The 15,000-nt window shown below is 45.1% G+C and overlaps 1 protein-coding gene across 1 annotated transcript in view; it reads right to left on the bottom strand.

Annotated features, from left to right (window-relative positions):
• LOC143032614 (uncharacterized) overlaps positions 1-15,000 on the bottom strand; it is a 164,457-nt gene that overhangs the window by 133,429 nt on the left and 16,028 nt on the right. Inside the window, exons 3-4 of the mRNA XM_076197487.1 lie at positions 12,203-12,289; positions 2,799-2,970 (exon numbers count right to left, since the gene is read on the bottom strand). Of these exons, the coding sequence (XP_076053602.1) occupies positions 2,799-2,970; positions 12,203-12,289 (259 nt within the window). The remainder of the gene's footprint in view (positions 1-2,798; positions 2,971-12,202; positions 12,290-15,000) is intronic.

A 15,000-nucleotide genomic window follows, 5' to 3' on the forward strand; every position in this document is an offset into this window, starting at 1 on the left:
TGAAGGTCAATAACCGGAAACCCGCGGTAACGTGGCAGGATTCGCACCGCCGTCACCTTAACCTCCGTCGCAAGTAGCGACGCTCTAGCCCTATCAGCCAGCGAGCACTTCTGGTAACAGAAGTTAGTACTAGTAGAAAGATATAGCATATAATAATCAACAAACGTTGTGTCCGCTATAAGATGGAAAAGCCTTGTGAACATAATTGTAAAAGATCAAAATAGAAGAGGAGGAGGAATAGGGAAGGAGGAGGAGGAGGAAGAGGGGGAGGAGGAGGAGCAGGAGGAAGAGGAGCAGGAGGAAGAGGAGCAGGAGGAAGAGGAGCAGGAGGAAGAGGAGCAGGAGGAGGAGGAGTAGGAGGAGGAGAAGCAGGAGGAGGAGAAGCAGGAGGAGGAGGAAGAGAAGGAGGAGGAAGAAGCCGATCGAAGAGTGTATGTACAAAGGACTTTATTCCCCTTATAAGGGGAATGGCCGAATCAAAACACTTTTATTTCCTTTCGGACTCCACATATGGAAAAGTATAGAAAAAAAGAGGGGAAGAGGGGAGAGTTCCTTGTCACCTCGTTCCGCTTCACTTGGTCGTTTTTCACGAAGAATAAAGTTTTATTTTTTTTTCGGGAAGTGAACTTGGGCTACTGAAGCATCGAGGAAGGGAAGAAGTCCACAATGGTAAGGACACATCTTCAGATCTTCAGTAATATATGAAATCTTAACCTTTCTGGCAGGGCAATCAGGAACGTACGGGTCTCGCATTTTGCTAATCGTGGGTTGGAGCCCCTCACTCATCTTCGATTTCCAGAAGTGACTGACCCATTTAAGCGCATCATAGGTCAAAGGTGGGGGCTTCGGCCGCAGCTACGAGATTGGTATTTAACCTAAAGACAATGAAGCAACCGGAGGAGTCTGGTGTCGGCGAGACGACAACAGATTCCCCTTTTCTCTTCAGATAGGGGAGGAGGAGCAGAAGGAGGAGGAGGAGGAGGAAGAGGAGGAGGAGGAGGAGGAGGAGGAGGAGGAGGAGGAGGAGGAGGAGGAAAAGGAGGAAGAGAAGGAAGAGGACGACGACGAAGGGGAGAAAAAGTGGGGATAGAAAGAAAGGGAAGAGGGAAAAGAGGGAAAGGAAAAGTTGGAGGAGGAATATGGGAAGGAGAAAGAGAAGGAGGTGAAGAGGAGTAGGAGGAAGAGGGGGAAGAAGAGATGGAGAAAGAAGAAGACAAAAAAGAGGAAGAGGAAGAGGAAGTCTAATGCTCACAGGTTTTCTACCAGATAGGGAAAGGACGCGGGATTGGGGAAAACTAAAGATGAGGGAGGATGAGGGATGGATGATAAGATATGGTGGATGAGCCATAGGGGAGTGGGTATGAAGGATGAAGGATGAGGTAGGATGAGGTAGGATGTAGGATGAGAGAGGAGATACAGTGGATGAGCTATAAGGAGTGATTATGAAGTATGAAGGATGAGAGCTGAAAGATGAAGGATTAGGGCTGAAAGATGAAGGATGGGATACAGTGGATGAGCCATAAGGAGCGTATATGAGAGATGAAGGATGAAGGATGAAGGATGAGGGTTGGAGGAGATGGGGGGATATGGATGAGGATTGGTGAAGGTAGGAGTAAACACGAGCGGATGATTTGCCAGCATGAGAAAGCAATCAGACCGATTTCATAAATCTTTCAGAATGTCTCACTAAGCGACATACCGGTGTATCTCCTGAAGTGTTTCTGGGCTTCTGTGGCCGAAAAATTCACTTTCAGGAAATATTCGAACCTCGTATTCATAGCCTGCGTACTTGGTAAAACGCACGTACACACACACACACACACACACACACACACACACACACACACACACACACACACACACACACACACACACACACACACACACACACACACACACACACACACACACACACACACACACACACACACACACACACACACACACACACACACACACACACACACACACACACACACACACACACACACACAAAGTGCACAGCGCAATTCTGTTATATTGAAATATAAGACTCTTCACACAATATTGCCCCCACCTTCTCTGGCTCCTTACTTTGGTGACAGGTCTTCTGGTTATAGAAAAAGACGGAGATAAAGAACGATATGAAGATGAAGAATAAGATAAAGATGAAGAAAATAAAAAACAAGATGAAGAAGATAAAGAAGTGGAAGATGAAGAGAGAAGATAAAGGAGATGATGATGATAATGAAGAAGATGAAGATGATTAAGATAAAGATTAAAATGAAGATAAAGATGAGAAAAGGATGAAGAAAATAAGAAGATGAAGATGATAAAGATGAAGATGAAGCTGAAGACGAAGATGAAGATGAGGAAGATGATGAGGGAGATGATGAGGAAGATGATGAGGAAGATGATGAGAAAGATGATGAGGAAGATTATGAGGAAGATTATGAGGAAGATGACGAGGAAGATGGCGAGAAATATAATGAGAAAGATAATGAGAAAGATAATGAGGAAGATGATGAGGAAGATGAGGAACATGATGAAGATGATGAGGAAGATGAGGAACATGATGAAGATGATGATGATGATGATGAGGAAGACAATGAGAAAGATAAAGAGGAGGATAATGGGGAAGATAAAAGGAAGATGATGAGGAAGGTGAGGAAGATGACGAGGAAGATAAAGAAGATGAAGAAAGTGAAGAAGATGAAAAAGATGAGGATGAAGAAGAAGCAATAATAAAATAAAATAAAATAAAACAGGATAAATAACAATAAGAATAAAAAATAAAAATAAAATGAGAAGTGACTGACCTGTGGCCCAATGGATGGCCGTGTGTTTCTCATTGTCGATGGCCGAGACGTCGGCGCCGCGGGAGATGACAAACTTGGCGACCAGCTTGTTCCCAGCGATGGTTGCCAGGTGGAGCGGCGTGTAGCCATCTTCGTCGCGGCTGTTGATCATACTGGGGTCCGCCGATACCACCTGCGGGAGGTTCGGGGATGGGGAAGGAGAAAAATTCATATTAATTCTTAATTGCAATAAAATCTTCACAAAAGAAACCGTGAAAGGGAAGAAAAAATCACATTAACTCCTAAATACATTGAAATTTCAACGAGAGATTATGAAAAAGAAGGAAAATGTTTATATTAACTCTTGGTTGCATTGAAATCTCCTCGCAAGATGTTAAAGAGAAAAAAAAGAAAGAAACAAGGAGAAAAATATTCACATTAACTCGTAGGTGCGTTGAAATCTCCAGGATAGAGATAATGAAAGAAAGAGGAAAGAAGAAAAATATCCGCAGTAACTCGTAAGTGCATTGAAATCTTCACGAGAGAGATCGTGAGGGAAAAGAGAGAGAAAAATATTCATATTAACACTTATTTGCATTGAAATATCCACGAGAGATATTATGAAAAAGTTTCAATACGTTATCTTTTAAATTTATTGTGATCCCTGTGATACATATGATGGAATTTTTTGTGAGCGATAACGGAGGGACGGTGTGAGTACAAAAGTAATCGGCATTTTATTTTGAGTGTAGACTATTCTCAAGTCAAATGAATTCTAGGTAAATAAGGTCCTCAGGGGTGTTACTAATGTTCCTAAAATACCCCATATGGGGTAAATATGGAAGAATATAAAATCAAACCACAGGGTGTTCAAGTGGTGCGCTGAGCTTCGAACTCACTTTAGAACTACACGGATCCGAATTGAACATCGGCGACTACCACCTTCCCTGGCTGGTCAAGTATACGTAGAGCTAGAATGGCGGCTTCAGACACCTTGAAAGGGGGAGAGGAGCATACGCCATGAGGCGCTGAGCAGTTACTTTTTCTTTTTTAATCACTTTGGGGACTGTTGGGAAGGTAAAAACAGTTACTGCTGGTAATCGGATAGACATGCGGGATTCGAACCTACAACTAACCAAATGCAAAACTAGCAATCTTCCGATTACACAGCCAGTGTTGAATTGGCCATGGAATTGAATGTGTGATAAGCTTCTTGAGCTTCTGTACACAGAAATCGGTATCATATCTCTATTTGAAGGGAGAAACTCACGTCACTGGCTATCGACGTGTGGCTGAAGTCAGGATGGGGACCCCTCTGGTGTCTACCGGAAGCTCCATCGTATCTACGAGTCGAGATCAATGCCCAACGCGCCTCAGCGACAGATCAAAGAAACCCGACCGTTTTAGGCTCGCATGCTGTCGGCAGTGATACGAGACTTCGATTCTTCAAATATTTCTTTCTCTGTTTCCACTCTTCGTTCTCTATGATGTTTTTCGATTTTGAGTTTTGAGTTCCTGTGTCAACTGTAGCTCCTGCCTTTCTTTTTGATGTTGGTATACCCTCTTGTGTCTCCCCTTTCTCCCTACCTCCTCTCTCTCTGTCTCTGTCTCTATCTCTTTCATTCTCTTTATGCAGTCGACGTATTTCTTGCGATTCTTTTCCTCCTACCATCTTCGCTCCTTCCAGCTCCTTCCATCCACAGGTTTCTCCGTTCTCCCCCTTTCTCACCATCTTTCCCACTTTCTCCCCCTTTCTCTCTCTCCTCCATCTCTCTCTTTCTCCTCCATCTCTCTCTTTCTCCTCCATCTCTCTCTCTCCCCTCCATCTCTCTCTCTCCTCCATCTCTCTCTCTCTCCTCCATATCTCTCTCCTCTATCTCTCTCCCCTCCATCTCTCTCTCACTCTCCTCCATCTCTCTCTCTCTCTCTCCTCCATCTCTCTCTCTCTCTCCTCCATCTCTCTCTCTCTCTCCTCCATCTCTCTCTCTCTCTCCTCCATCTCTCTCTCTCTCTCCTCCATCTCTCTCTCTCCTCCATTTCTCTCTCTCTCTTCCATCTCTCTCTCTCCTCCATCTCTCTACCTCCTCCATCTCTCTCTCTCCTCCATCTCTCTCTCTCTTCCATCTCTCTCTCCTCCATCTCTCTCTCCTCCATCTCTCTCTCTCCTTCTTTTCTCTCTCTCCTCCATCTCTCTCTCTCTCTCCTCCATCTCTCTCGCTCCTCCATCTCTCTCTCTCTCTCTCTCCCCTTCATCTCTCTCTCTCTCTCCTCCATCTCTCTCTCTCTCCTCCATCTCTCTCTCCTCCATCTCTCTCTCTCTCCTCCATCTCTCTCTCTCTCCTTCATCTCTCTCTCCTCCATCTCTCTCTCTCTATTCCATCTCTCTCTCTCTCTCTCCTCCATCTCTCTCTCTCCTCCATCTCTCTCTCTCTCCTCCATCTCTCTCTCTCTCTCCTCCATCTCTCTCTATCTCTTCATCATCTCTCTCTCCTCCATCTCTCTCTCTCTTCCCCCTTTCTCTCTCTCCTCCATCTCTCTCTTTCTCCTCCATCTCTCTCTCTCCCCTTCATCTCTCTCTCTCCTCCATCTCTCTCTCTCTCCTCCATCTCTCTCTCTCTCCTCCATCTCTCTCTCTCCTCCATCTTTCTCTCCCTCTCTTCCATCTCTCTCTCTCTCTCTCCTCCATCTCTCTCTCTTTCTCCCCCATCTCTCTCTCTCCTCCATCTCTCTCTCTCCTCCATCTCTCTCCTCCATCTCTCTCTCTCTTCAATCTCTCTCTCTCCTCCATCTCTCTCCTCCATCTCTCTCTCTCTCCTTCTTTTCTCTCTCTCTTCCATCTCTCTCTCCTCCACCTCTCTCTCTCCTCCATCTCTCTCGCTCCTCCATTTCTCTCTCTCTCCCCTTCACCTCTCTCTCTCTCTCTCCTCCATCTCTCTCTCTCTCCTCCATATCTCTCTCCTCCATCTCTCTCCTCCATCTCTCTCTCTCCTCCATCTCTCTCTCTCCTCCATCTCTCTCTCTCTCTTCCATCTCTCTCTCTCTCTTCCATCTCTCTCTCTCTCTTCCATCTCTCTCTCGCTCTCCTCCATCTCTCTCTCTGTCCTCCATCGCTCTCTCTCCTCCATCTCTCTCTCTCTCTTCTCCATCTCTTTCTCTCTCTCCTCCATCTCTTTCTCTCTCTCCTCCATCTCTCTCTCTCCTCCATCTCTCTCTCTCCTCCATCTCTCTTTCTCTCCTCCATCTCTCTCTCTGTCCTCCATCTCTCTCTCTCCTCCATCTCTCTCTCTCCTCCATCTCTCTCTCTGTCCTCCATCTCTCTCTCTCCTCCATCTCTCTCTCTCCTCCATCTCTCTCTCCTACATCACTCTCTCTCCTCGACCTCTCTCTCTCCTCCATCTTTCTATCTCCTCCATCTCTCTCTCTCCACCTCTCTCTCTCCTCCAACTCTCTCTTCACCCTCTCTCTCTTCATCCGCTCTCTTCACCCTCTTTCTTGACCCTCTCTCTTTTCACCCTCTATATCTCTCTCTCCCCTCTCTCCCCCTTTCTCTCCCCCACTCTCCTCTCTCCATTCTCTCTCTTTCCCCCCTCCTCCCCTCTCTTTTTCTCTCTCGGTATTTCCTTCGCTACGTCTTCTTCAAACATTTTCGAACTCCTCCTTTCTCTTCCCACAACATTCCTCAACCTTCTGGAATTATTCCACGAACTCTGACCCTTTCCCCGATCTCGATCTTAGTTCGTCTTTTTTCTTGGACCCGAAGTAGCGTCTCTCTCCCTTTCGGGTCTCATCCTTCTCAGTTCAGTAACGCCTTTACCCCTTCAACACAGTGACGCCCGGAGGTTTTGGCCAATTGAGGAGACGTTACCGTAATGATGGGGTCAGGGGCTACCTCGAAGAACTCATTCAAGACGATGACGCACTTGTTGATCTTTTTCTGGTTAACGGCAGACAATGTTACTCATCTTGAGGGTAAGCATACGCATATGCAGTTCACTCACTCACTCACTCACTCACTCACACATATATACAAGTTAAATACGTAAGCAATAAAGCGGAAACAGTTAGATAAAAACACAGTACGAAGCAAATCTATTTTACTTTAATGTTTCGACTCTTGGGGGATCTTCAGGGAGAACGTCAGAGACGAGCAATGGAGATCTAAAAATATCGTTCATTTTCATTAGATTTCGTTCATATGGACCACTACCACAGCTTTACATTCACTTTTTCGTGTAATGGTCTTTGCCCCTGAGGTGTCTGCCTTACTCAACTTGAGATCTTGCCTTTGTGAAGAAGTGTCTGCCTGCACCGCTCACAAAGAGGCAACGCCCTACTCACCCTCCACTCCACTCCCTTCCCTTCTCTTCCCTCCTCCTCCTGTCCCCAACTCTTACCCATTTCTCCTCCTCGCTTCCTCTTTTCTCTTATTTCTTGTCACCTCATTTTCATCCTCCTCTTCACTCTTCATCCAGTACACATTCCAATTTTTCCTCTTTCCTTTTTCTACCTTATCCTCACTCCTCTTGTTCCTCTCCTCCTCCTCCTCCTCCTCCTCCTCCTCCTCCTCCTCCTCCTCCTCCTCCTCGCATTTTCATCCTCTTCTTACTCAATGCCATTCCAATACCTCCTCTTCCTATTCTTTTTCTACTTTCCCTTCACCTCTTTACCCTCTTTTCCTCTGCCTTCCTCTCCTCCTCCTCCTCCTCCTTCTCAGAAGAAAAACAAGATTATTTTCAATCACTTCCAGAAGGGTGATGAGCGTTATACACATTGTCTAATCTGTCGCTACGCAACTCTACACAGTTGAGGAAAGGTTTATGGGGACAGCGTGTTAAACCGGTTTCAGTAAAAAAAAATTTTTTTTTAGAAAATATAATCTCAGGAGTGAGGTCGGAGTAGAAAGAAAAATCTCTGAAGAAGTAGCGTCTCTGTAGAATGGTTTATGTCCGAAACGCTAAATATGTAAAAACTTATCAAGTTCTCTTCAGAGTTCTATCCTTCTACCCTTGTCTCATACCTGTCAGTATGGACTAATCCCAAAAGTTTTCTTCGGCTGCTGTAGCTATTTTTATACTCGGGGGGGGGGGGAGGAGGTGGGAGATTCTGTCTCTTAGACTGAGAATATACTCATAATTCCGTCCGGGAAGGCCCCTATAAGGATGACCTCACCTTTAAAGGGTGTACTTCCTTCAATTGTGCCTCTTCTTCAGGTGCCGGTAGCGCATTTGGAAGCGTGTTGGTCTTGCATTTCCTTAGTCGCGGGTCCGATTCTCAGCATTGATTGTTACTTGCCCCATTAATTCCTAAAGGGTATATTAGTGTAGAGGTGATGTCTTTGGTAACAGCTACGTATCTCCCGGTGTAGGTTCCTCATATTGTTCTTCTTTTGGAGGTGCATCCCCCTTTTTTTCTTTCCCTGATACGAATTCCCCTTCTGAGGATCTTTTTCCCGAACCCTTGTACGGAGGTCGTACCTGCTCTTTTCTTTCTCTCTCTCTCTCTCTCTCTCTCTCTTGGTATTTCCTTTGCCTCTTCTTCCTTCTTCTTCGCCTCTTCGAACACCCAATATCACTGCTACTTTTCTTCAGGATATATCGCCTCCTCCTTTTCTCTCCTCTCTCGAGGAAGATCTCAAATTTTCCACCTCTGAGGAGCCTGTCGAAGCAGCGGATTCTAATAAAAGAAAGCCCCACTCCCTCTCTGCCAGCAAGAGGCTGATGTTTTCCCGCATCAGGGACTGAAAGCTTAAAAGAGGCAAATGGATTTCAGGGTTCGAAGCGCAATAAGGAGGATAGCGACTTCAGCTCTGGGAATAATTCAGCAGCTTCAGCGCGTGCGCCTGAAGGATCCGCCCAGAGGGTCTCTTGGTGATTGTCTGCGGGCAGGAATGGGCGCGGTCGGTCGAGAGGGTCTTCCTGGAGGAGGGGGACCTTCTGGTGAGAACGCATAAAGAAAGGACTCGAAGTATAGTCATGGGAGTTCTTCGGAAGGTAAGAAACTTCGATGAAACTTCGAGAATTGAAGAGGATGGTGAAAAGACAACGACGGTTAGGATGGCGATGCTGAAGATGAAAAGGACAACGATGACGATAACGACAACGCTAAAGACGATGGTGATGACGACAGCGCCGAACGACGACAACGACGACGACGACGTTGAAGACGATGACGACGTTGTAGACGATGACGACGACGTTGAAGACGACGACGACGTTGTAGACGACGACGACGTCGAAGACAACGACGACGACGATGATAACGACAACGACAAAGACAACGCCAACGCCAACCACAACGAAAACACCATTGACAACAACGTCAAAGCCAACAGCGACAATAACAACAACAACAATAACAACATCAAGGACTGATCCAGAAGATTCCATGAAACAAGAAAGATGGAACCTCACTGTCGCCAACATCAACATCTGTGTGTTCATCTCTCTCTCCCTCCCTCTCTCCCTCCCTCCCTCCCTCTATCCCTTCTTCCCTCTATCCCTTCCTCACTCTCTCCCTTCCTTACTCTCTCCCTTCTTCACTCTCTCCCTTCCTCACTCTCTCCCTCGCCTTCTATCTCCCTCCCTCACTCTTTCCCTCCCTCCCTCTCTCCCTCCCTCTCTCCCCCTCTCTCCCTCCCTCCCTCTCTCCCTCTCTCCCTCCCTTTCTCCCTCCCATCCTCCCTTTCTCCCTCTCTCCTTCCCTCTCTCCCTCTCTCTCTCTCCCTCTCTCCCTCCCTCTCTCCCTCTCTCCCTCCCTCTCTCCCTCTCTCTCTCCCTCTCTCCCTCTCTCCCTCCCTCCCTCTTTCCTCCCTCTTTCTCTCCCTCCTCCCTCTCTCCCTCCTCCCTCTCTCCCCCTCCCTCTCTCCCTCCTCCCTCTCTCCCTCCTCCCTCTCTCCCTCCTCCCTCTCTCCCTCCTCCCTCTCTCCTTCCTCCCTCTCTCTCCCTCCTCCCTCTCTCCCTCCTCCATCTCTCCCTCCTCCATCTCCCCCATCTCTCCCTCCCCATCTATCAATCCTCCATCTCCCTCTCCTCCCTATCTCCCTCCTCCCTCTCTCCCTCCTCCCTCTCTCCTTTTCTCTCTTCTTCTCTCCCCCTCTCTCCTCTCTCCTTCCCCTCTCTCTCTCTCTCTCTCTCTCTCTCTCTCTCTCTCTCTCTCTCTCTCTCTCTCTCTCTCTCTGCCTCTCTCCGTCTCTCTCTCCCTCTTTCCGTCTCCCTCTCCCTCTCTCTCCCTCTCTTTCTCTCTCTCCCTCTCTTCCCCTCTCTCTTTCTCTCTCTCCCTCTCTCTTTCTTTCTCTCCCTCTCCATTTTTCCCTCTCTCTCTCTCTCTCTCTCTCTCTCTCTCTCTCTCTCTCTCTCTCTCTCTCTCTCTCTCTCTCTCTCTCTCTCTCAGATTTTGATAATTCTTCCTATTTTTTCAGAGTGCGTTGTCTCCCTGCGCTTTTGAAGGAACAGGAGGTGGAGGACGAAGTAGAATAGGAGACGAAGGAGAGTAAGAAGAAAAAAGAAGGAAGGAAGGAAGGAAGGAAGGAGGAGGAACAGTAAAAGGAGAAGGAATGGAAGAAGAGGAAGAGGAGGAGATGGAAGGGGAGGACGAGGAGGAAGACGTAAAGGAAGAAAACGAAGAGAAGGAAATGGAGGAGGAGAAGGATGAAGAGGAGGAGGAGGAGAAGAAGGAGGAGGAAGAGGAGGAGGAGGAAGAGGAGGAGGAGGAAGAGGACGATGTATTATTTGCCCTTTAAGTGTTCATTTTCATAAGTACACACTGGAATTCATAGATTACGTTACTGTTACATTGAACAATCTTTAGGACTATTTTTATTTTCTGAAGAGAGAGGAACGACCGCCCCCCCATCCCCACCCCGTTCAGCGGGAAAGTAGGCAGTCAAAGGGGGCGGAATCTGAAACACTGGCAGGCAGGCAGGCAGGCAGGCAGGCAGGCAGGCAGGCAGACACGCAGGTAGGCCAGATTCCGACGTCGGAAAGTGAGGGGAAAAATGACAAAGAAATAAATCATTTGGTCGGTGTGGCCAAAGGTGAGAGGTCAGCAAGCCAGTCGGAGGAAGGTGGAGGGGGAGAGGGAGGGGGGAAAGGGACGGAGAGAGGGAGGGGAGAAGGGGACGAGGAGAGGAAAAGGGGCAGGTAGAAACACGGGGAGATAGAGAAGTACATGGAAAAATAATATATAGAGAAAGGAGAAAAGGGGGAGAAGCAAGCTGAGAAGAAGGAGAGGGAGATGTAGAAGGTAAGGGAGATGGAAAAGACAAAAAGAGAGAGAGAGGGGGAGGGACAGATGGAGAGAGAAGGCAAGAGAAGAGGATAGAAAGTAAGATAGATAGATGGAAAGTAAAAGAGAGAGAGAGAGAGAGAGAGAGAGAGAGAGAGAGAGAGAGAGAGAGAGAGAGAGAGAGAGAGAGAGAGAGATACAGAGAGAGAGATACAGAGAGAGAGATACAGAGAGAGATACAGAGAGAGAGATACAGAGAGAGAGAGAGAGAGAGAGAGATACAGAGAGAGAGAGAGAGAGAGAGAGAGAGAGAGAGAGAGAGAGAGAGAGAGAGAGAGAGAGAGAGAGGGAGAGGGGGAGAGAGAAAGAAAAAAGAAAGAGAGAGAGAGAGAGAGAGAGAGAGAGAGAGAGAAACAGGGATGTGACCATGGTATCCAACCGGAGCCCAGGCCGCCAGCGCGGATTGAAATCTCTTCTTTAAGGATTTCCCTCTGAAGAAGTCCAGACGATTTCATTCAGTCCACAACAGGACCCTCTGGGAAATAATGTTAATGTTTGTATCTCAGGGATGGAATGGGTGGGAATGATTTTATGCCTTTTTCTTCTTGGCTACCCCCCTTGTAAGGGGGAAAAAAGCCTTGGTATATGTATGTATGTATGTTTGTATCTTTTCTGGGGCGCGGGAGGGAGAAACGTTTATCTAAATAGTAGTTTCCAGATCCAACCTGGGCCCTATGACTCCAGTGGATTTTAAAAGAATTTGAGAGTCCACAAGGATTCCAGTTATTTTCATATTTTTATTTATTTTACTGAGCTTATTTTGCTGTTTAGGATATATTGAACTATAAATACAGCTTAAATAGTATAAGAGTACAGAGGTTACAAGGTATGAATATATGTATATATATATATATATATATATATATATATAAATATATACACACATATATGTATATATATATATTTATATATATATATATATTCGCGCAGAAATAGCATTGTCCGTAATGTTAGCTTGTCCTGTTTGGTTGTTTTCATAATTTACAATGCAGGTCGTAATTTAGAAAGGGGACTATTAGAAAAAAAAAGAGCGCTAGTCAGCGCTCCTAAAAAGCAGTTTGGGTTTAGTAATACTTTGAATTAAGACAATATTCAAGCCTTCCTATTCGCCTTTTTACTCAAGTCTTCGCCCCTTTACTCACTTGGTCGATGCAGTTGAGCGTTGGATTCTCAGCACAGTAGTGGGCCGCCGACTTCCCTGTCCTATCACGCTCCTTCACGACAGTCGGCTGTGAAGTCAAACAAATAGAAAGAATTAGTGTACACATCCCGAAAAAACAGATGAACATTGGAAATTTCCTTTCAATATCAAACCACATAAAACTTCTGTAATTTTGAACGATTAACGACCCAGATCGTCAGAACGTCAGCTGCTATCCAGTTCAACAAGAATTGTAGTATAGAAAAGATCTATTCGAGATCAACGTTACCATCAGCATCGATATTGTAAACAATATTATCATTTCAAACAACAAAGTCACCATGAGTATTTCTACCGACATAGCTATAGTCACTACATTTCTGTCAGTATCACCGCCACCACTTCCACCACTACCACCACCACCACAACCACCATCACAACCACCATCACAACACACCAATACAACCACCTTCACAACTGCCACCACCACAACAGTTACTATCATCTGCAGCACAAATTCTTATTTATAATCTATTTTTTCCTGCTTCGAATGTCTTCCAAGACATCAAGTCGATCTTGCATTCCAAAATTTAACAAAAGTACATGTCACCTCATCCGTTTACCTTTTCTTAGGTGTGAACATTGTTTTGCTTCTAGCGCTACAGATTCATAAATACTTTAAGAAATACCTACACTTGTCCATTCTCATAACATGACCGAACAACCCCAGGTTTCCCTGCTCTGTTCTTTTTCCCCAGTCTCTCTCTTATTTTTTTTCTTTTCAGCAACTCTCTTGGGAGGTAAGGTTCATTATCATACCATGAACAAGACAAGGAAGCCTTCTTAATTACACTCAAAAAACTGATACCTCTAAAACGACTACAATCACATTTGCACCCTTTTCCCTTGTAAATAGGAACTATACAGGCACTCTTCCATTCCTCCGACACTCTATCCTCCTTTAGACACAAATTAAACAGACTCACCAGCCGGTCCACTATTACTGTGCCTCCATTTACAAACAAGTTACAACTGCAGATTTAATAAAAACTATGCCAAAAATCAACGATAATTCTCTTTAAGTCGTCTTTTGTGACACACATGGAATACGTAGGTGTTACTCATACTGACCCAGTTAGCGAATTTCACTGTTTACTCATCTATATATTTATTGATTTGTTTATTTGTCCTTCGCCGACTTCTTTTTTCGGACCTAAGGATGTATAGGCACGCATCTCTATCGATTTCTTTTGTTTGCGACAATTTTGCGTCCACCAACTCCCGTGGTCGACTTCAATCCTTCCTCTTGTAGCTTAACGTTTATGTTCATCATTGTAAACGTTTAAGTTTTGTTTGTCTTTTTGCCTTGACCCTGTTCTTCACCTCGTGACTTGCAGTGTTTGGGACATTTTTGATCGAGTGGTCGCGCTACTTGGCTGTGGTGTCTAATCAGTTAATGAATAAATCTTGGTGAATAATTAATTACTCCCCTTTTCTCCTCGGCACACGTCATGACAAGCCTTACTACAACCGCCAGTACCACCTTTACAACTACCGATATCTTCACAAACATCATTACCCCACTAACACTACCATTGCCTGTAACAACAACAGAACAATCCCTCTGATATCTTTACACTTTTATGATTGTCTCTATCTTCACAGAAAAGAGAGTAAATAAATTAATAAACAAGTGCGAGTGTTGGGGCTCTCTGGCCAATAATAAATGATATCCATGTACATTTAGAAGTGAAAAAGATAATCTATTATCTTGACACCAACTCTAACAGATGGTTCAGAAGTTGGGTGATAACAAAGGTAGACAAGAGCATGATTCAGACAGCGGAAATGAGTCCACTGACAGCCATTGTTTGGAAGGCGAGAAGAGATAGGTTAAAGAATGAAGATATAAAGAAAAGCATTGGCATCTTCTCCACGCCATGCAAAATAGACGCTTCCCAGCTAAGCTGGCTGTGACACTCAGAATTGAAAAAGAAAGAGTTGCAAGAAGTTGCAGGAGGTGGATGCCAGGTGGAAGAAGACCACGAGGTAGACATAAGAACATAAGAACATAAGAAATAAAGGAGACTGCAAAAGACCATAAGGCCTACACTAGGCAGCTCCGTATCCATCACCACCTGTCATCCTCATCCATAAAGTTGTCTAATCGTTTTTTAAAACAACTGATAGTTTCAGCGCTTACTACATGGTTACTAAGTTTATTCCATTCATCGACCACCCTATTAGTAAACCAATTTTTGCCTATTTCCTTCTTAAATCTAAATTTGTCCAGTTTATACCCATTACTGCGAGTCCTGCCCTGTTGTTTTATTATGATGACCTTGTTTGCATCACCCTTGTTATAGCCTTGTTAGACCGAGAAAGAGATGGAGGGAAACTGTTGAAGAAACCCTTAGTAGACATGACTTGTCCAACATCGAAACTCTGAGGGAAGAAGGGGCCTTCCGAGATAGAGCCAGATAGAGAAACATGCTGATATCACTGACAGGCATAACACCTACCGTCACGCGGGGGTAATTTTGACTTGTGGTGTCAAGTTGACAAAGTTTTTGGCATCTAAGTACTTTCTTTTAAAAATGATTAACGAGGTCAACTTTACTGAAATAAGAAATAAGAAGGAAGATAAAGAAGTCTAAAAAGAACTATAGAAATACATTTATAGGATAAACGTATATATATACAGGTAGATACATGAATGAAGAAATACTTGATAATAAGGTGAGGTAGAGTTTATCTACTGTAGGGCCTGGTATCCGAAGCTTCACAAAATCACAGAAC

This window comes from Oratosquilla oratoria, chromosome 14, assembly GCF_046742065.1.
Source record: "Oratosquilla oratoria isolate Oo_2021 chromosome 14, ASM4674206v1, whole genome shotgun sequence".
In the NCBI taxonomy this organism is placed as follows: Eukaryota; Metazoa; Arthropoda; class Malacostraca; order Stomatopoda; family Squillidae; genus Oratosquilla; species Oratosquilla oratoria.